The 21912-nt window shown below is 44.1% G+C and overlaps 1 protein-coding gene across 1 annotated transcript in view; it reads right to left on the bottom strand.

Moving 5' to 3' along the window:
- Positions 1 to 20348, bottom strand: part of UTP6 (UTP6 small subunit processome component) — a 41618-nt gene extending 21270 nt beyond the window's left edge. The window contains exons 1-10 of the mRNA XM_017890935.1: positions 20094 to 20348; positions 17848 to 17932; positions 12661 to 12702; positions 12331 to 12423; positions 10474 to 10521; positions 9720 to 9783; positions 6744 to 6862; positions 4649 to 4726; positions 3087 to 3168; positions 1503 to 1584 (exon numbers count right to left, since the gene is read on the bottom strand). Coding sequence (XP_017746424.1) covers positions 1503 to 1584; positions 3087 to 3168; positions 4649 to 4726; positions 6744 to 6862; positions 9720 to 9783; positions 10474 to 10521; positions 12331 to 12423; positions 12661 to 12702; positions 17848 to 17932; positions 20094 to 20185 — 785 coding nt within the window. The 5' untranslated portion in view covers positions 20186 to 20348. The remainder of the gene's footprint in view (positions 1 to 1502; positions 1585 to 3086; positions 3169 to 4648; positions 4727 to 6743; positions 6863 to 9719; positions 9784 to 10473; positions 10522 to 12330; positions 12424 to 12660; positions 12703 to 17847; positions 17933 to 20093) is intronic.
- Between the last annotated feature and the right edge of the window lie 1564 nt (positions 20349 to 21912).

The following is a 21912-nucleotide window of genomic DNA, read 5'->3' as shown; positions in this document are numbered from 1 at the left end:
AAAAAAAAAAAAAAACTAGCCGGGCGAGGTGGCAGGCACCTGTAGTCCCAGCTACTCGGGAGGCTGAGGCAGGAGAATGGCATAAACCCAGGAGGCGGAGCTTGCAGTGAGCCGGGATCCGGCCACCGCACTCCAGCCTGAGCGACCGAGCGAGACTCCGTCTCAAAAAAAAAAAAAAAAAAATTTAATGGTCTCACTCTGTCACCCAGGCTGGGGTGCAGTGATGCAACAACAGCTCATGGCAGCCTCAACCTCACAGGCTCAAGGGATCCTCCCACCTCAGTCCTGCAAGTAGCTGGGACTACAGGCACACAACACCACACCCAGCTAATTGTATTGTTATTTTTGGTAAAAACAGGGTCTCACCATGTTGCCAAAGCTTACAAATAATTGTTAAACCATATAATCAGACATTAAAGAATAAAATTACCAGCCATGTGTAATGGCTCACATCTGTAATCCTTGCACTTTGGGAGGCTAAGGCAGGAGGATCACTTGAGCTCAGGAGTTCAAGACCAACCTGGGCAACACAGTGAGACCTCATCTCTATAATTAAAAATGTAAATAAATAAAAATATAATAAAGAAATAAAAAGAATTACCAGCACTCAACTATAAACATATAACTCTCATTTTATGGATAAATGCCAAGAAAACAGAATTTACAATTTTATATAAGCTTTAGATTTTTTTTTATTGAATAAACTATTTCCCCCAATAAGTGAATCAAAGAACTTAATCAGGAAGATACTTTTTTTCTGAGACACGGTCTCATTCTGTGACCCAGACAGGAGTGCAGTGGCAGGATCACAGCTCACTCCAGCCTCAACCTCCCAGACTCAGGTGATCTTCCCACCTCAGCCTCCAGAGTAGCTAAGACTACAAGAATGCACCACCATACCTAGCTTATTTTTGTAGAGACAGGGTTTCACTATGTTGCCCAGGCTGCTCTCAAACTCCTGAGCTGAAGTGATCCACTTGCCTTGGTCTCCCAAAGTTCTGGGATCCCAAAGTGTGAGCTACCACACTGGGCCAGGAAAAAATTTTTTTAACATAGTATGATATTAGGGTTTTTTTGTTTGTTTGTTTGTTTTTGAGATGGAATTTCACTCGTCGCCCAGGCTGGAGTGCAATTGTGGGATCTTGGCTCACTGCAACCTCCACCTCCCAGGTTCAAGCGAGTCTCACCTGACTCAGCCTCCCAAGTAGCTGGGATTACAGGCATGTACCACCACACCCAGCTAATTCTGTATTTTTAGTAGTGACAGGGTTTCACCATGTTGTTCAGGCTGGTCTCGAACTCCTGACCTCTAGTGATCCACCCACCTCAGCCTCCCAAAGTGCTGGGATTACAGGTGTGAGCCACTGCACCTGGCTAATATTAGCTTTTATTTCAGGGATTCAGTGTGGTATCTTCTTTCTCTTCTACTAAATATCCAACCTCAAACCCTTAATCTCAAGATCAGAAATAGATATATTCACCTTTCTACTAATGTTACTTACTCATCATAAATCTCTTTTTGTAGATCTTTGGCAAAGTCAAATAGCTGTGCAACTGAAAGCAGTGACACATGAAATTCTGCACCTAAATTTAAAAAGCAAGGAAGGAGAAGTTTATTGCCAATAAAAGTCACTTTACTTTAAAAGTAGCATTCTCCTCACGTACTGGAGTTAATCTTTTTGTTTTTTTAAATGAGAAATAGAACAAAATAGGACAAAAGTCATCCCATAGTCCCCTCACCTCAGGGTTTGTTAATATCTTTGTTAATATCTTTGAAGTATTGTTCAATATATTGTTAATATCTTTGAGGTATTCATAAAAAAAGAACTAATTTTCAACTCCCCACATTATTTAATTACTCCATGAGAACTTACTGAGGCTGGGTGCAATGGCTCACGCCAGTAATGCCATCACTTTGGGAGGCCAAGGCAGGAAGATCACTTGAGCTCAGGAGTTCAAGACTAGCCTGGACAACATGGTGAAACCTCATGTCTACTAAAAGCACAAAAATTAGCCAGACATAGAGGTCCATGCCCAGCTACTCAGGAGGCTGAAGTGGGAGAATTGTCTGAGCCCATGAAGTCGAGGCTACAGTGAGCCATGATTGTACCACTGCACACCTGCGTGGGTAACAGAGTGAGACCCTATCTCAAAAAAAAATAAATGGAAGGATAAATGACTACACACTGGGTACAGCGTACACTGCTTGCTAATGGGTGCACCAAAATCTCAAAAACCACCACTAAACCTGTTCCCCAAAAACCTACTGACATTTTATTTTGTGAGATGAAGTCTCGCTCTGTTGCTCTCTCAGCTCAGTCACTGCAACCTCCACCTCCCAGGTTCAAGCGACTCTCCTGCCTCAGCCTCCCAAGTAGCTGGGATTATAGGCACCCACCACCACACCCAGCTAATTTTTGTATTTTTAGTAGAAACGGAGTTTCACCTTGTTGGCCAGGCTGGTCACGAACTCCTGACCTCAGGTGATCCACCTGCCTCGACCTCCCAAAGTGCTGGGATTACAGGCATGAGCCACTGCACCTGGCCCAAACCTATTGAAATTTAAGGAAAAAAAATAGGAGTAGAATATAAATTTAAAAAAGAGACTTATGCCGGGCGTGGTGACTCACGCCTGTAATCCCAGCACTTTGAGAGGCCAAGGGGAGCAGATCACCAGGTCAGGAATATGAGACCAGCCTGGCCAACATAGGGAAACCACGTCTCTACTAAAAATACAAAAATTAGCCAGGCAGGGTGGTGTGTGCCTATAGTCCCAGCTACTTGGGAGGCTGAGGCAGGAGAATCACTTGAACCCAGGAGGCGGAGGCTGTGGTGAGCCAAGATTGCCCCACTGCACTCCAGCCTGGGCAACAAATCGAGACTCCATCTCAAAAAATAAGTAAATAAGTTACTGAAATGTTCAATTATAGCCTAGGAAAAATAAGTATTTTCTGAAAGAAACAGGACACTATTCCTACAGAGTTTTATATACATTCTACTGGAAAATTTCAAAACTAGGTAAAGATCTTCATTAGGAAAAGAATGTTTCACTTTCCTACCAAAAACAATGTTCAAAAGATACCTACCTTTAATTATGCTTACAGAATTTTTGTAGACGATCCGTGCCAACTCGCCCTTAAGGATTTCTTCAGAATAATCAGGATGCTCCTAAAGAGTGTTATATCAAACGTAACTTAACAGGTAGTACAAGGAGGAAAAGCACTAGGATGGAAATTAACAATCCTAGATTATCTGTGCCATATGACCAATGGCAAATCATGTCTCTCTCTCCAGGCCAGTTCCCTCACTTGTAAAGTGTGCAGCTTGAACAAGATCACTGATCTTCCAACTGTGTTCTCTCAGGCTCCAAGAGTGGTGGCAAGATCACACAGCTTAAGGCCTCACTCTCCACTTGGACCAAAACAGGTCAGATTTTACATGTCTTATTTGCGCTTCTGTATAACATTTTATTTGAATAAAAAAGTCCTGGCCTGGCGCAGTGGCTCGCGCCTATAATCCCAGCACTTTAGGAAGTTGAGGCGGGTGGATCACTTGAGGTCAGGAGTTCAAGACCAGCCTGGCCAACGTGGTGAAACCCCATCTCTACTAAGAATACAAAAATTAGCCAGGCGTGGTGGCGGGCGACTGTAATCCCAGCTACTCAGGAGGCTAAGGCAAGAGAATCACTTGAACCCAGGAGGCGGAGGTTGCAGTGAGCCAAGATCGTGCCATTGCACTCCACCCTGGGCAACAAGAGCAAGACTCCATCTGAGAAAAAAGTTCTAAGCTGGAAACCACAATAACAGACAATAGCAAAGTTTCTTCTCAGCTCTAACATTCTAAATCTTTTAATTATTCTGTCACATAAAAAAATTATATACAAAGGGAAAGAAAGAAGGCCAGGAACCACACATTTCACAACCTTTCTCAAGCTCCTTGAATCCATTAATGTATCACTTTATGAGATCATACAGTGTTAAAGAATAGCATTTCGCTATTCTGTAAGTAACAATTTTGAGGACCACATTAATTAGTCCAAATATCTATTTTTATAGCATAAAGCTTCACTTTCCTAAGTCCACTTATAATTAACACTAACTCATCTGGAAGTTTCAAAATTAACAACATTAAACATTAAAGCTTGAACCGGGAGGCAGAGCTTGCAGTGAGCCGAGGTGGTGCCACTGCACTCCAGCCTGTGTGGCAGAACAAGACTTCGTCTCAAAAAAAAAAAAAAAAAAGAAAAGAAAAGAAAAATATAGGCCGGCGCGGTGGCTCAAGCCTGTAATCCCAGAACTTTGGGAGGCCCAGACGAGTGGATCACGAGGTCAGGAGATGGAGACCATCCTGGCTAACACGGTGAAACCCCGTCTCTACTAAAAAAAATACAAAAAAACTAGCTGGGCGTGGTGGCGGGCGCCTGTAGTCCCAGCTACTCGGGAGGCTGAGGCAGGAGAATGGCGTAAACCCGGGAGGCGGAGCTTGCAGTGAGCTGAGATCCGGCCGCTGCAACTCCAGCCTGGGCGACAGAGCGAGACTCCGTCTCAAAAAATATATATATATATTCCAAATATTTTCTCTTACTCCGAAGTAGGCTCAAAACGCTATACATTGTTAGCAAGTGAGAATAAAATAATTAGAACCTTACCACATCCATACTGGCTTTTTCAAATTCTTCCTTCTCTTTCCTCAGTTTTTCTGCATGCATCAGCTCCATCCTAAAGTACTACAGAAGGGAAATAAACTGAAAATCTTTGGAGACGCTTTTTTAAATTTTTTTGAGACAGGGTCTTGCTCTGTCACCCAGGCTGGAGCGCGCTGGTGATCACAGTTCATTTCGGCCACAAATTCCTGTGCTCAAGTGATCCCCTTGCCTCAGCCTCCTGAGTAGCTAGGATTAGAGGCACGTCCTATCACACTCAGATAATTTTTTTATTTTTATTTTTTGGAGAGACAGGGTCTTGCTATGTTGCTGCCTGCCCTCAAACAACTGACCTCAAGTGATCCTCCTGCCTCAGCCTCCCAAAGTGCTGGGATTAAAGGCATGAGCCACCACATCCAGCCTTAATTTTCATTTAAGAATTAAATTGCAGGCTGGGCATGCCTGTAATCCAGACACTTTGGGAGGCCAAGGTGGGCGGATCACTTGAGGTCAGGAGTTTGAGACCAGCCTGCCCAACATTGTGAAACCCCATCTCTACTAAAAATACAAAAATTAGTGGGGCATGGTGGCGCACACCTACAATCCCAGCTACTTCAGGGGCTGAAGCAGGAGAATAGTTTGAACCCCGGAAGGCGGAGGTTGCAGTGAGCCAAGAACACACCATTGAACTCCTGCCTGAGTGACAGAGTGAGACTCCGTCTCAAAAAAAAAATAATAATTAAATAGCAGTTTCTCTTTTATCCTGACAAATGACTCAAACAGTGCAGCTTCCAATACATCCTTTCTATTATTTGGGATTTTCATCTAAAGCTTGGCCCTCAAATGTTCTAGGGCACCGTCCATAAGGGAGTAAGACCCCGAAGAGAGAAAGGAAGTAGTGCCAGTTATCTATCTCAAGAAAAGAGACAGAAAGAACGTGGAGAAAAGAGGAAGACAAGGCAAAGAAGCCAGAAGAGGGCTTCTTCGGAGAACCAAGGGAACAAGGGGAAAAAGAAAAAAAATAAAAACAAAAGTATAAAGAGGCTAAATCCGGCTCCCAACTAAAAAAATGTTAGAGTCTAGTTCCCTATTCCTTCCAACCACAGGAAGGAGATGGGGGTTCTAACCTCTCAACTAACTTAGAAGCTGCAGTGTCAACACCTACCACTGGCCAAAAAATAAAAGATGTTTTCCCTGGCCGGGCATGGTGGCTCACGCCTGTAATCCCACCACTTTGGGAGGCTGAGGTGGGCGGATCACCTGAGGTCAGTAGTTCGAGACTAGCCTGCCCAACAGGGCAAAACCCCATCTCTACTAAAAATACAAAAAATAGCCGGATGTGATGAGGGGCCTCTGTGATCCCAGCTACTTGGGAGGCTGAGGCAGGAGAATCGCTTGAACCCAGGAGGTAGAGGTTGCAATAAGCCAAGACTGGGCCACTGCACTCCAGCCGGGGCAACAGAGCGAAACTCCGTCTCCAGAAAAAAAAAAAGAGGTTTTTCCTTACCCACACCTCCACACTTATTCCTAGCCTCCATAAATTGAAGCCTTTTTTATTTAATAAAGAATACACGGGCCAGGAACAGTGGCTCACGCCTGTAATCCCAGCACTTTGGGAAGCCAAGGCAGGCAGATCACGAGGTGAGGAGATTGAGACCATCCTGGCAAACATGGTGAAACCCCATCTCTACTAAAAAATACAAAAAATTAGCTGGGCGTGGTGGCGGGCACCTGTAGTCCCAGCTACTCGGGAGGCTGAGGCAGGAGAATGGCGTGAACCTGGGAGGCAGAGCTTGCAGTGGGCCAAGATTGTGCCCCTGCCCTCCAGTCTGGGTGACAGAGCGAGACTCTGTCTCAAAAAAAAAAAAATATATATATATATATGTATGATATATGTATGACCAGCCTGGCCAACAAGGCAAAACCCCATCACTACTAAAAATACAAAAAATAGCCAGGTATGGTAGCGGGCACCTGTAATCTCAGCTACTCAGGAGGCTGAGGTATAAGAATTGCTTGAATCCAGTTAAAAAAAAACAATATATGTCTCCAGAGGACCAAACTGAGACATCACCATCTCATCCTATGTGCACACACTTACTTCTTTATAAAGTTTTGCACACTCTGGATGAAAGCGCAGTGCCCGAAGAAAGAGTTGCCTTGCGCTTTCTGAAGACAATCGATCTTCCATTTCCCATTTGGCTGCCATAATCCACAAAGCTGTAAGTGAAAAAACATCAGATTTCATTTCAATAAATTAATCAAGTCAGACAAGAAAAGAACCAAATGATCCAATTTTAATACTCACACATTTTTTCTTTTCTTTGAGATGGAGTCTCACTCTGTCACCCAGCTGGAGTGCAGTGGTGCGATCTTGACTCACTACAAGCCTCGCTTCCCAGGTTCATGCCATTCTCCTGCCTCAGCCTTCTGAGTAGCTGGGACTACAGGCGCCCACCACCATGCCCGGCCAATTCTTTTTTGTATTTTTAGTAGAGACAGGGTTTCCCCATGTTCGCCAGGATGGTCTCGATCTCCTGACCTTGTGATCCGCCCCACCTGACCTCCCAAAGTGCTGGGATTACAGGCATGAGCCACCGCACTCAGCCTACTCAAACAATTTTTTTTAAAAACCATTAACAAAAGGGGATGCAGTTCCCACAGACTGTTTCTAACTGCAAAGCTTGGTTACATTATCTAAAATTAGAAACAGTACTCTGAAGCAAATAAGTAAATGATAACAAATGTTAATTTAGAGGATGAGTACCTAAGTGTCTGTTACTATATTTCATCAGATCAAAGGACATTATTGTAAGTCACATACAATTTTTTTTTTTTTTTTTTTTGAGACAGGGTCTCGCTCTGTTGCTCAGGCTGCAGTGGCACAAACACAGCTCACTGCAGTCTCTACCTCCCAGGATCCCACCTTAGCCCCTCAAGTAGCTGGGACCACGGGCACACGCCATCACGCCCAGCTAAATTTTGTAGTTTTTGTAGAGACAGGTTTTCACCACGTTGCCCAGGCTGGTCTCAAACTCCTGATCTCAAATGATCTGCCTGCCTCGGCTTCCCAAAGTGCTGGGATTATAGACATGAGCCACTGTGCCTGGCCCACATACAAATTTTAAAGGTAGTAAAATGCCAGAAAAAGGCCAGGCACAGAGGCTTACACCTGTAATCCCAGCACTTTGGGAGGCCGAGGCAGACAGATCACTTGAGGTCAGGAGTTTGAGACCAGCCCGGCCAACATGATGAATCCTCGTTTCTACTAAAAAATACAAAAAATTAGCCAGATGTGGTGGCACCCTCCTGCAGTCCCAGCTATTAGGGAGGCTGAGGCAGAAGAGTCACTTTAACCTGGGAGGTGGACGCTGCAGTGAGCTGAGGTCGCACCACTGCACCCCAGCCTGGGCGACAGAGAAAGACTCCATCTCAAAAAAAAAAGGCCAGAAAAAACTGCTTATCTTATAACGAATGAATTATTTTTTGCTCTTTTTTCAATATTTAGAGAAATTCTAGGGCCAGGAACAATGGCTTACTCCTGTAATCCCAGCACTTTGGGAGGCTGAGGTGAGCAGATCGTTTGATGTCAGGAGTTTGAGACCAGTCTAGCCAACATGGCAAAACCCCATCTGTACTAAAATACAAAAATTAACCAGGCGTGGTGGTGCACATCTGTAATCCCAACTACTTAGGAGGCTGAGGCATGAGAATCACTTGAACCCAGGAGACAGAGGTTTCAGAGAGCTGAGATAGTACCACTGCACTGAAGCCTGGGCAACAGAGGCAGGACTCTGTCTCGAAAAAATAAAAAACAGAATAAATTCTAATTCGTAATTTTCTTTAAAATCCTTTATCCTTCTATATGGGAAATTAACCCTGAGTTAACATTCTAGCTATTTCCCTAGAAACTTAACAAAGGTCAGCTATCTTAACAAGCAATATTGCTTTTGTTAAAAATGACGCCTGGCTGGTAACCACACTTGGAATAGGAGGGTCAGCAATGGTGGCAAGAAATTCCTTTGAACTTTCTTGAACATGTGACTCTTAAAATTAAGCATGACCCTTCTAGGATCTGTAGAAGCCACGCCCATCCATGGGGCTTCTAAGCCAGAGTGGATCCCCTACCCACTGATATGATCTCATCTCCTCATACCTGAACAGTCACCTTAGGAACCAGAGGCTACCTGCATTCTGCTAAGAGCATTCTGCAGAAGAAACATACCTAAGGCTATCCTGCTATATTTCTGAGTAAACTGGTAGCAAATGTCGTCTATTCGAGTCTTGCGTGGTGTAAGATGTCTGATTAAGCCTAATACCCTGAGAATAGGTACTGAGGCCTCTCCACTATCAACTAGACCATTTATACATTATTCACAAGAGAAATATTTATTTTACAAAACATGAGTCTACTCTGTACCAGCACTCTTCTAAAATTTATATTGATATTTTCCCCTTTAAGCTTCTAAAATTCCTCAGATTTGACTGCCTCCAAATAAAATGTCCCTCAAAGGACTCAAAAGTTTATTTTGCCATCACCTAAAAAGAAATACAGTCTGGACGGGCATGGTGGCTCACACCTGTAATCCCAGCACTTTGGGAGGCCGAGCTGGGTGGATCACGAGGTCAGGGGTTCAAGACCAGCCTGACCACCATAGTGAAACCCCATCTCTGCTAAAAATACAAAAATTAGCTGGGCGTGGTGGCAGACGCCTGTAATCTCAGCTACTCAGGAGGCTGAGGCAGGAGAACTGCTTGAACCCAGGAGGCGGAGGTTACAGTGAGCCGAGATTGCGCCACTGCCCTCCTGCCTGGGTGACAGAGCGAGACTCCGTCTCAAAAAAAAAAAAGAAATACAGTCCTTCTTGCCTGCAGATACAATACCTAGGGCAGTAACTAGTTTATAATAGGCAGGGGTGAACTATGAGGCAGCTATGTCAGTAACAAAAACTGCTGAGACCAACTGCCTTAAGCTCAAGTCCTCAAAATAATCTCTTAGATTTATCAAGTGAAATAAAATCCAAAATGGCTTGAGTCTAAATAAAATGCAGAAAAATTGACAAAGATTTCACCATACCTGGCTTGTTGGAATGAATCGCCAACATGGCAGAGAATACCTTGCTAAGTTGAGTTTTAGTAGCCTGTAAAAAAGGAAAATATTTCTACTTACTGCACAGATAAATCATTGCTCTTACTCGCTAAGTAATGTGCACCCTAACTTTACCAACTGTAACATGTGACTCTTAAAATTGAGCATGACCCTTCTAGGATCTGTAGAAGCCACGCCCATCCATGGGGCTTCTAAGCCAGAGTGGATCCCCTACCCACTGATATGATCTCATCTCCTCATACCTGAACAGTCACCTTAGGAACCAGAGGCTACCTGCATTCTGCTAAGAGCATTCTGCAGAAGAAACATACCTAAGGCTATCCTGCTATATTTCTGAGTAAACTGGTAGCAAATGTCGTCTATTTGAGTCTTGCGTGGTGTAAAATCCAATGAAGCATGACATGCTATTGCTAGGGACATATAAACGAACACAGACCCTCATAATTTTCTACCTCAATTAAACCACTAAACACTTTAAATATCTTTTTTTTAAACATCAGCTGTATTGAACAAATACACGTAAAAATTATATTCTTTTCAACTGACTTGGAAACTATTAAGAGTCATTTAGATATCCAATGTTATATTGATGTTCCGCCTCCTTGGGTTCTTTTTTCATTTATTAACCCTACACTTCAGGAAAAACCTCTGACATGAAGCTTAAAGGGCAGATTAACAAAAATATGGCCAGAGGAAGCAAGACATGCATGGCTTTACTCACCCACTTCTTACAAAAAACCACATAGGAGAGCCAAAGTTGAACATCATCCTGCAAGAAAAGCAATGTAGTAAGCTGCGCGAATTTGACCTTTACATATAATACATCTTCGCATTAATTAGCTTTGCTAAAAACAAGCAGATTTCAGGTTGGGTGCGGTGGCTCACGCCTGTAATCCCAACACTTTGTGAGGCCAAAGTGGGAGGATCACTTGAGGTCAGGAGATAGAAACCAGCCTGGCCAACATGGTGAAACCCCACCTCAACAAAATTACAAAGATTATTAGGAGGCCAAGGCAGGTGGATCACTTGAGGTCAGGAATTCAAAACCAGCCTAGCCAATATGGTGAAACCCCGTCTCTACTAAAAATACAAAAAAATTAGCCGGGTGTGGTGCAGACCCCTGTAATCCCAGCTACTCGGGAAGCTGAGACACGAGAATCGCTCGAACCCGGGAGGCCGAGATCATGCCACTGCACTCCAGCCTGGGCAACAGAAGGAGGCTCCACCTCAAAAAAAAAAAAAAAAAAAAATTAGTCAAGTATGGTGGTATGTGCCTGTAATCCCAGCTACTAGGGAGGCTGAGGCAGAAGAATCACTTGAACCTAGGAGGTGAAGGTTACAGTGAGCTGCCGAGATAGTGCCACTGCACTCCAGCCTGGGTGACAGAGCAAGACTCCACCTCAAAAAAAAAAAAAAAAAAAAGCCAGGCACAATGGCTCAGGCCTGTAATCCTAGCACTTTTGGAGGCTGAAGCAGATGGATCACCTGAGGTCAGGAGTTCGAGACCAGCCTGGACAAGATGGCGAAACCCTGACTACTAAAAATACAAAAATTAGCCAGGCGTGGTGGCTTGTGCCTGTAGTCCCAGGTATTGGGGAGGCTGAGACAGGAGAATTACTTCAACCTGGGAGGCAGAGGTTGTAGTGAGCCAAGATCACACCACTGAACTCTAGCCTGGGCGACAGAGTAAGATTGCATCCCAAAAAAAAAAAAAGCAGATTTCAGAAAATTCAATCACCTCTCATCCTATCTGGCTTTCCCTCACAAAAGCCTCAGATCTCTTAACTATGATAATTCAATCTTTCCCCGAACTCCCACTCACAATGCCCCAAAAAAACTTTGTTATCTATCCAATTTGTTTAATGCAGTTCTTAAAGGATCTCAATCTGGGGTAGCAATATAAAATTTGTCATTCCAAAATACTTCTCATATAACATATCCAATCCCAAAGAGTCCTGTAATCCCAGCACTTTGGGAGGCTGAGGTGGGCAGATCACTTGAGCCCAGAAGTTCAAAACCAGCCTGAGCAACATGACGAAACCCTGTGTCTACCAAAAATACAAAAATTAGCCAGGCATGGTGGCATGCGCCTGTGATCCCAGCTACTGGGGAGGCTGAGGTGGGAGAATCGTTTGAGCCTGGGAGGCAGAGGTTGCAGTGAACTGAGATCACTCCACCGTACCCTAGCCTGGGCAACACAGTGAGACCTTATCTCAAAAAAAAAAAAAAGAAAAGAAAAAAAATCAAGTTTCTGAGGTATTGCCCCTACATTACCATTTATCTTCAGGCTCTAAGTCTTCAGTATACTCACAGATATATACAAATATCTCCCAAATTTCCAATCCTTAGTAATGTATCAAATACGCTATTTTCAGCACTGTCCTCACAGAATAACTATAAGGTAATAAGATCAATTTTCTTACTGGTTTGCTAAGTGGCTCAAAAAATGTTTTGAGCAATGATACCATCATTAGAATAAGAATAAAGATACCCAAGATAAAAATAGAAAACTGCAGTTGAATTCCTAATAATACTTATCTTCACATCTCATAAAATTAAGGATGGCCTGATCACTTACTTTCCATTTTGCTGAGGCACGCTGGAAAACACCTTGTACCCGGTGTACAATAGAATTCTCAATCTCATCCTTCTTAAATGAATATCCAATGCGCTAAAGGGGGACATAAAAAACAAAGCCTCAGCTTAATCACATTTGTCCAAAACAGCATTCCTACTTGACCACTGAATGGTACTGATGAAGCAAACAAATAATTACAAATATCCATTACAGGCATGTCACCACACAGTTTTATCAACACTGTCTCCCAAACACAAGTCCTAACTATACCATCAGTCATACTGCTTAGTTCTGTATTTTTTTCCAATTTCTAGAAAATCCTCTACTTACTGTTCTTCTTCTCTGGATCAGCTCCAAAAGATTAATTTCATACTACGAAAGAAAAACATACAAAAAAATTAAAAGCTAGAAAATCTAAAACCTTTTAGATACTGGAAATTTAGTTAGTCATAAAACAAAACTCAAGAATATAAAATAAAAAATAATGTGCTATCACATAAGTATAATTTACAATAAATGTCTAGAATTCACTTAAAATTCACTTAGCTATAAAACTTAAACAAAATAATTATCAAGCTTATAATTATATGCTTCACTTAAAAATGATTCCATGAAATATTTCAAGCTTATAAAACACCCCATGCAGCTACAATACAGCTACATCAAAACCTACATTGCACTACATTTGCTTCAAATCTTTTTTAGAAATAAAACAGTATAAAAATGAAGCCACCTATGTACCCATCTCTGATTCTACTCTTCTCCCTCTCCAGAGGCAGGAATTATCTAGACTTTTGTCATCATTCCCAAACATGATTTTGAACTTTATTATTATAATGATGTCTTGAATGCTTTTAAATTTTACATAAACGGTATCATGCTACATCTATCAACCCATAAGTTGTTCGTTGTTTTTTGTTTGTTTGAGACAAAAAAACAAACACTCAGGAGGTGGAGGTTGCAGTGAGCCAAGATTATACCACTGCACTTCAGCCTGGGTGACAGAGCAAGACTCCATCTCAAAACAAAACAAAAAAAGATTTGCTCTTATGATGAATATAAAGCAGTCCTAAAAAGCAGGACTATAAAGCAGTCCTGTTTTTTTTTGTTTGTTTGTTTGTTTGTTTGTTTGTTTTTGAGACGGAGTCTCGCTCTATTGCCCAGGCTGGAGTGCAGTGGCAAAATCTAGGCTTACTGCAACCTCTGCCTCCCAGGTTCAAGCAATTTTCCGGCCTCAGCCTCCCCAGTAGCTGGGATTATAGGCATGTGCTACTATGCCTGGCTAATTTTTGTATTTTTAATAGAGATGGGGTTCCACCATGTTGACCAGGCTGATCTCCAACTCCCAACCTCAAGTAATCCACCTGCCTCAGCCTCCCAAAGCGCTAGGATTACAGGCGTGAGCTACCGTGCCCGGGCCCTACACCTGGTTTTAATCTTTATTTAAATAATTGCTGATGAGGCTGACATCTTTTCATAAGTTTAACTACAAGTGATGTTTCCCCTTTGCGACTTTCACGTTCACATGATTTGGCCATTTTTCTTTTCAGTTGTCATTTTCTTCTCGATTTACAGTTCTTTATACATGCGTATATGTAGTTCCAATTCTGTGTTGCAAATATTTTCTCACATTTTGTGGCTTGTATTTTCACATTATTTGTCATGTCTTTTTTGCATAGAAAATTTTCTTTTTTTTTTTTTGAGACAGGGTCTCTATCACCCAGACTGAAGTGCAATGGCACCATCATGGCTCGCTACACCTTCCACCTCCCAGGTTCAACTGATCCTCCCACCTCAACCTCCAGAGTAGCTAGGACTACAGGCGTGCACCACCATGCCTAGCTAATTTCTGCATTTTTTTGTAGAGATGGGGTTTGCCATGTTGCCTAGGCTGGTCTTGAACTCCTCAGTTCAAGCGATCTGCCTGTCTTACAGTGAGCCGCCACGCCCCTCCGGAAATTTGTATTTTGAACACAAATCAATCGATCTTTTCTCCTATGGTTTGTGCTTTCACAGTCTCATTTAGCTTTAAGAAATCTTTTGGCTGGGCACACTGGCTCAAGCCTGTAATCCCAACACTCTGGTAGGTCAAGGCAGGAGGATCACTTGAGCCCAGGAGTTCAAGACCAGCCTGGGCAACATAAAGAGACCCTATCTCTACAAAACATAAGAAAATTAGCCAGCCATCTGGCACAGGCCTGTAGTCCTATCCACTTGGGAGGCTGAGGCAGGAGGATCACCTGAGCCTAGAAGCTCGAGGCTGCAATGAGTGATGCTTGCACCATTGCACTCCAGCCTGGGCAAGAGTGTGTGTATTACTTGAAAAAAAACAAATTATATTTTTGACATAATATGGTCTTGACTCATTTTGAGTGAGCAATCTACTCATAGGACCTCTTCCAGAAACAATAGCTTAGTCAAGGTTCATATATCATTTGTTCAGCTGTCTTTTGAAATCTAAGCTCAAAACTTCTAGTCTTTTTTTTTTTTTTTTGAGATGGAATTTCACTCTTGTCGCCCAGGCTGAGAGTGCAATGGCACAATCTTGGCTCACTGCAAACTCCACCTCCTGGGTTCAAGCGTTTCTCCTGCCTCAGCCTCCTGAGTAGCTAGGATTACAGGCGCCCACCACCATACCCAGGTAATTTTTGCTTTTTAGCAGAGACGGGGTTTCCCCATGTTGGCCAGGCTGATCTCGAACTCCTGACCTCAGGTGATCTGCCCACCTCAGTCTCCCAAAGTGCTGGGATTACAGCATAAGCCACTGTGCCCACCAAAAACTTCTAGTCTTACAAACATTTCATCTTGTTATTGGTTCTTTCTGAATCCTGATTTCATCATCCAACATATTAGCTATTCTCCCCCATTGGAAAATTGATCTGACATGATTTATCTTTATTCAAACCTTCCATGCATTTACAAAATGAAAAAATCTTGCAGCACACCTCTTTCCAAGTGGACAGACAACGGATAAACAAGTAGTAACTTTTCAATTCTCTACAATCATCAAATTCACTCTCCTCTATCTTGCTCACCAAGAGGCAAATCTCTTGCTGAAGTCCTGATACACACTATGTCTCTGACAATCTCTGATCTACAAACCCAGTAGAAAAAAAAAAAAAGAAAATGAAAAGAGAGAAAGAGAGGGAAAAGTAAGTTCAGTTTGGCAAGGACTAAAGTCTTAGTGGAGTAATGTTATTCCCAATGTTACTCCTGTTCAGAAATATCTATCTAATGCACCTTTCTGGAATTTTAGAAAAAAATAATTTTTTTTTTTTTAAGACGGAGTCTCACTATGTTGCCCAGGTTGGAGTGCAATGGCGTGATCTTGGCTCCTGCAACCTCCACCTCCCGAGTTCAAGTGATTCTCTTGCCTCAGTCTCCTGAGTAGCCAGGATTATAGGCACCCGCCACCATGTCCGGCTAATTTTGTATTTAGTAGAGACAGGGTTTCACCATGTTGGTCAGGCTGGTCTTGAACTTCTGACCTCAAGTGATCTGCCTTCCGTGGTCTCCCAAAGTGTTGGGATTACAGGTGTGAGCCACCGCGCCCAGCCTAAAATTTTTTTAAAATTGATGTTGGCCAGGAGCGGTGGCTCCCACCTGTAATCCTAGCACTTTGGGAGGCCGAGGTGGGTGGATCACAAGATCAGGAGTTCAAGACCAGCCTGGTCAAGATGGTGAAACCCTGTCTCTACTAAAATACAAAATTAGCCTGGCATGGTGGCAGGCGCCTGTAATCCTAGCTACTCAGGAAGTTGAGGCACAGAACTGCTTAAACCCGGGAGGCAGAGGTTGCAGTGAGTTGAGATCACACCACTGCACTCCAGCCTGGGCAACAAGAGCGANGGCGTGATCTTGGCTCCTGCAACCTCCACCTCCCGAGTTCAAGTGATTCTCTTGCCTCAGTCTCCTGAGTAGCCAGGATTATAGGCACCCGCCACCATGTCCGGCTAATTTTTGTATTTAGTAGAGACAGGGTTTCACCATGTTGGTCAGGCTGGTCTTGAACTTCTGACCTCAAGTGATCTGCCTTCCGTGGTCTCCCAAAGTGTTGGGATTACAGGTGTGAGCCACCGCGCCCAGCCTAAAAATTTTTTTAAAAATTGATGTTGGCCAGGAGCGGTGGCTCCCACCTGTAATCCTAGCACTTTGGGAGGCCGAGGTGGGTGGATCACAAGATCAGGAGTTCAAGACCAGCCTGGCCAAGATGGTGAAACCCTGTCTCTACTAAAAATACAAAAATTAGCCTGGCATGGTGGCAGGCGCCTGTAATCCTAGCTACTCAGGAAGTTGAGGCACAGAACTGCTTAAACCCGGGAGGCAGAGGTTGCAGTGAGTTGAGATCACACCACTGCACTCCAGCCTGGGCAACAAGAGCGAAACTCCATCTCAAAAAAAAAAAAAAAAAAAAAAAATGATGTTAAGCTAATCATTCTAGAACTGATTTTAAATTTGTGAAGGGATGGGAGGCTGAGGCAGGAGAATCACTTGAAGCCAGGAGGCAGAGGTTGCAGTGAGCAGAGACTGCGCAACTGCACTCCAGCCTGGGTGACACAGAGAGACTCCATCTCAATTAATCAACCAATCAATCAATTTGTGAAGGGATTAAAGTAAGGCTAGGGCCGGGCATGGTGCCTCATACCTGTAATCATAGCACTCACTTTGGGAGGCCAATGCAGGTGGACTGCTTGAAGCCAGGAGTTCAAGACCAGACTGGCCAACATGGCAAAACCCAGTCTCTACTAAAAGTAGCTGGGCGAGGTGCCACACGCCTGTAATCCCAGCTACTGGGGAGGCTGAGACTTAAGAACCACTAGAACCCGGGAGGTGGTGGTTGCAGTGAGCCACGATCGCACCACTGCACTCCAGCCTGGACGAAAGAGCAAGACTTTGTCTCAAAAACTAAACAAAACAAAAGAAAGACTAGGCCCGGTGGCTCACAAACAGTTGTAATCCCAGCATTTTGGGCGTGGGAAACATGCCAAAACCCTGTCTCTACAAAAAACACAAAAACCAGCCAGACATAGTGTCACACACCTGTAGTCCCAGCTACTCCAGAGGCTGAGTTGGGAGGATGGCTCCAGCCCAGGACGTGGAAGCTACACTGAGCCATGATGGGACCACTGGATTTCAGCCTGGGTGAAAGGTGAGACCCTGCCTCAAAAATTAGTAATAAAATTATTAATTATTGGCCGGGCATTGTGGTTCACACCTGTAAGCCCAGCACTTTGAGAGGCCAAGGCGTGGATCCCTTGAGTTCAGGAATTCCAGACCAGCCTGGGCAACATGGCAAAACCCAGTGTCTACCAAAAAGTATAAAAAATTAGCCAGGCAAGGTGGCATGCACCTGTGGTCCCAGCTACCCAGGTGGCTGAGGTAGGAGAACTGCTTGAGCCTGGAAGGCAGAGGTTGCAGTGAGCAAAGATCACACCATTCACACCACTGCACTCCAACCTGGGTGACAGAGTGAGACCCCATCTCATCAAAAAAAAAAATTATTAATTACACACTTACTTGAACATAATTGATAAAGTCTTCCTTGAAAAGGGTTCTTCTCTGGATTTTGTACTCTAGATCAGAAGCCTTCTTAATGATAGCCCTGAGGAGAAAACCATTTAAACTTCACTTGAAAACTGCAAAAATTAAATGTTTAACTTTATTTTGAATATATTTAAAACACGTTTTTCAAAATACAAAATTCCTAGAGTTATCCTTCACAAGAAAATACATTGGCCGGGCGCAGTGGCTCATGCCTGGAATCCCAGCACTTTGGGAGGCTAAGGCGGGTAGATCACGAGGTTAAGAGATTGAGACCACCCTGGCCAACATGGTAAAACGCCATCTCTACTAAAAATACAAAAATTTGCTGGGCGTGGTGGTGCGCACCTGTAGTCCCAGCTACTCGGGAAACTGAGGCAGGAAAATTGCTTGAACCTGGGAGGTGGAGGTTGCAGTAAGCCAAGATCGTGCCACTGCACTCCAGCCTGGTGACAGAGCGAGACTCCATCTCAAAAAAAAAAGAAAAAAAAAGTATTCTCTTACACAATTACTTTTGTGTTCTTAAGGGTATCAGGATGTATTTTTAAACTTTCAGGAAAATCATCTTAATCAACTCCCAAAACCAATGACATTCCCACCAGCAAAGCAAACATAATTAAGAACTTTATACCATTTATGCACAGTATTTTTTTCTTCTTTCTTTTTTTTTTTTTTTTTTTTGAGACAGTGCCTCACTCTGTCGACCCAGACTGGAGTGCAGTGGCAAGATCACAGCTCACTGCACCCTCTGCCTCCTGGGTTCAAGCGATTCTCCTGCCTTAGCCACCTGAGTAGCTGGGACTACAGGCGCCTGCCACCACGCTCGGTTAATTTTTGTATTTTTAGTAGAGATGGGGTTTCACATTGGCCAGGCTGGTCTCGAACTCCTGATCTCACGTGATCCACCCGCCTCGGCCTCCCAAAGCGCTGGAATTACAGGCGCGAGCCACCGCGCCCGGCTGGTATTAATCAAGACTTCTTTTACACCGAGTTCAGGTCACTTTGATTTTAATAATAAATCTCTTTCTGAAATTCCTCTTATTTCTGAGTTCTCAACATGTAAATTTTTTTTTTTTTTTTTTTTTTTTTTTTTTTTTGGAGACGGAGTCTCGCTCTGTCACCCAGGCTAGAGTGCAGTGGCCGGATCTCAGCTCACTGCAAGCTCCGCCTCCTGGGTTCACGCCATTCTCCTGCCTCAGCCTCCCGAGCAGCTGGGACTACAGGCGCCCGCCACCTCACCCGGCTAGTTTTTTGTATTTTTTTTAGTAGAGACGGGGTTTCACCGTGTTAGCCAGGATGGTCTCGATCTCCTGACCTCGTGATCCGCCCGTCTCGGCCTCCCAAAGTGCTAGGATTACAGGCTTGAGCCACCACGCCCGGCCAAATTTTTTAAAAACTCTAAATTGTGTCTGCCCTAAAAGGTTATTACTACGAAGGACTTACGGGAGAAGATTCAGAGTCCTTAGCTAAGGAGAGAACACATGACAAGCACACTTCAGTAGAATTTAATGCAAGATGTGTAAGACAGGTGTCTTTAGTAATGGTAACAATAACATTTACTGAGCACTTTCTAAGCATCCACACTACTATGTTCTGTGTTTCAGTAACGAATGCTTACTTTGAAGCTCTGAGTCACATTACTACATTCAGACGTTGCAAAACAAAGCAACAATCACAGAAACCATTAAAAACTATTAAACATAATTTTAACACGCAACTGAATGTCTACTATGTGCCAGGCGCTGTGGTTAGGCTCTGCAGTAGCATATGAAACTGATTTCAACGGTCCTCACCTTCAAGTCTAGTTAGAAACTTACTTATTCACTCCCGCTGCACTCTGGTCCCAGCCCTAGAGCAGTACAAGCTACCGCAATCACCTTACAGTACACTGTTATCAAAATATTTAATTAGTCTATCTCCCCCAGCACATACAGCCCAATTAGCTCCTAATGAGCAGGAATCCTGGGTTTAATAACCGTTACGACCCTAAGACCCGGCTCCATGAAAGGCTTGTCAATATGTCGGATGGGTAAGTAGACGGACGGATAACCTTGCAACGAATGAGAAATTAATTCTGGACATCACCGAAAAAGGGAAATGGGCATCCGCCACGTTAGGAAAAATAAACACAGGTCGAGCGTCCCCACACCTGGCCCCTGCCACACACTCCCAACCTCCCCTCAGGCCGCCTTAGCTCTTCCCTCTCCCCAACCCTCTCTCACTTAATCTCCGCATGACTGAACAGTCCAATGCGCTCCAGCTGTTCCAATTCCGGGAGCCGATCTTCTATGCGCTCCTGAATTATCTCTGCCATGAGGTCCAAACTCTACAACCCCGTGGGGAGCTCCTAAACAGCGAACACGAGTAGGAAGCTCCCGATTTCAGGTTCGCAGATCCAGCCCTATCACCTACGCGTCCGGTCGTAACGCGCTCCTTAGGTCCCGCCTTTTCCGCTTCCGCCGCCTCCGCAGTAGGGGAAGGCCCTTCGGCTTCTACAGCCACTGTCCCCTCCCTGTGGCCGATTGTGGGATTGCAGCGAGAATCCCCCCTGGTCTTGGGCCGGACGACTCTAGCGGACAGGAGTTGAGGGGCGGGGCTAGACGAGAGGCGGGGCTAAGTGCGCGCGCGCCGCTAAACTTGGACCGCGATCGGGAAAAGCGCCTCCGGGTATCGAGAGGTGGGCTACCAAAGCCTAAAGGGGACACAAGATGCATTTTCTGCAGAATATTGTCTATTTTCATTGTGCTCCCATCCCACGTCCTGACTTCCCAACACCAAGAACAACAAAAAAAAGCAAAGGAGGCTATTTTACAATTAAACATTTTTGAAAGCCGGTCGCGGTGGCTCACGCCTGTAATCCCAGCACTTTAGGAGGCTCAGGCGAGCGGATCACCTGAGGTCAGGAGTTCAAGACCATCCTGGCTAACATTTAGTAGTAAGACCCCGTTTCTACTAAAAATTGTTTAGGCCGGGCGCGGTGGCTCAAGCCTGTAATCCCAGCACTTTGGGAGGCCGAGACGGGCGGACCACGAGGTCAGGAGATCGAGACCATCCTGGAGAACACGGTGAAACCCCGTCTGTACTAAAAAAACACAAAAATCTAGCCGGGCAAGGTGGCGGGCGCCTGTAGTCCCAGTTACTCGGGAGGCTGAGGCAGGAGAATGGCGGGAACCCGGGAGGCGGAGCTTGCAGTGAGCTGAGATCCGGCCACTGCATTCCAGCCTGGGTGACAGAGCGAGACTCCGTCTCAAAAAATAAAATAAAATAAAATAAAATAAAATTGTTTAAAAAAATTAGCCGGGCTTGCTGGCATGCGCCTGTAATCCCAGCTACTCGGGAGGCTGAGGAAGGAGAATGGGTTGAACCTGGGAGGCCGAGATCGCGCCATTGCACTCCAGCTTGGGCAACAAGAGCGAAACTCCGTCTCTAAATAAATAAATAATAGAATTGTTTATTATTTAAATCAATATCTTGGCTTTGTAAGTAATAGCTTTAAAAATGTATGTCCCTAGGTGAATATCAGACACTATAAATTCTTTCTAGAAAAGCAGATTTTTGTATTGAAAAGCGTGGGAATTACCAAAATAAATCACTAAGGTATAGATACCCTCCTTAAACCATTGCCCAAGCAACTTAGCATTTCTAAGAAAACCACCAGGCAACACAGCTTGGAAGCAATATTGCTGGTATAGTTAGTAAACCTCAAATGATAACTACATGGTTCAGTTCTTTTTTAGTTCTGGATATAAAAAGCCAAAGCAGCAGTTCTTGCTAGACTTGCTTATTTCAACATTTACATTAGCACCTTGATCCTGTGTGTGATTTATGAAAGGAGAACGGGCTCAGCAAAACGATGTTCCACCTCTGTGCCTTTCATTTCTTTCTTTCCTTTCACATTTTACCCCACTCATCTCAGAACTGAGACAAGGGTTGGCTTGTGCTACACCATTTCTTGAATCCTTCAGCTGTAAGACATGAGATAAGTGGAAGGAAATCATGAATGTAAGACAAAGATAGAATTTATTTGTAAAAGAAAATCTC

This window comes from Rhinopithecus bieti, unplaced genomic scaffold, assembly GCF_001698545.2.
Source record: "Rhinopithecus bieti isolate Rb0 unplaced genomic scaffold, ASM169854v2 scaffold_19652, whole genome shotgun sequence".
NCBI classification, from domain to species: Eukaryota; Metazoa; Chordata; class Mammalia; order Primates; family Cercopithecidae; genus Rhinopithecus; species Rhinopithecus bieti.
The sequence above is the reverse complement of the archived record's forward strand: the minus strand, read 5'-3'. Positions and strand labels throughout refer to the sequence as shown.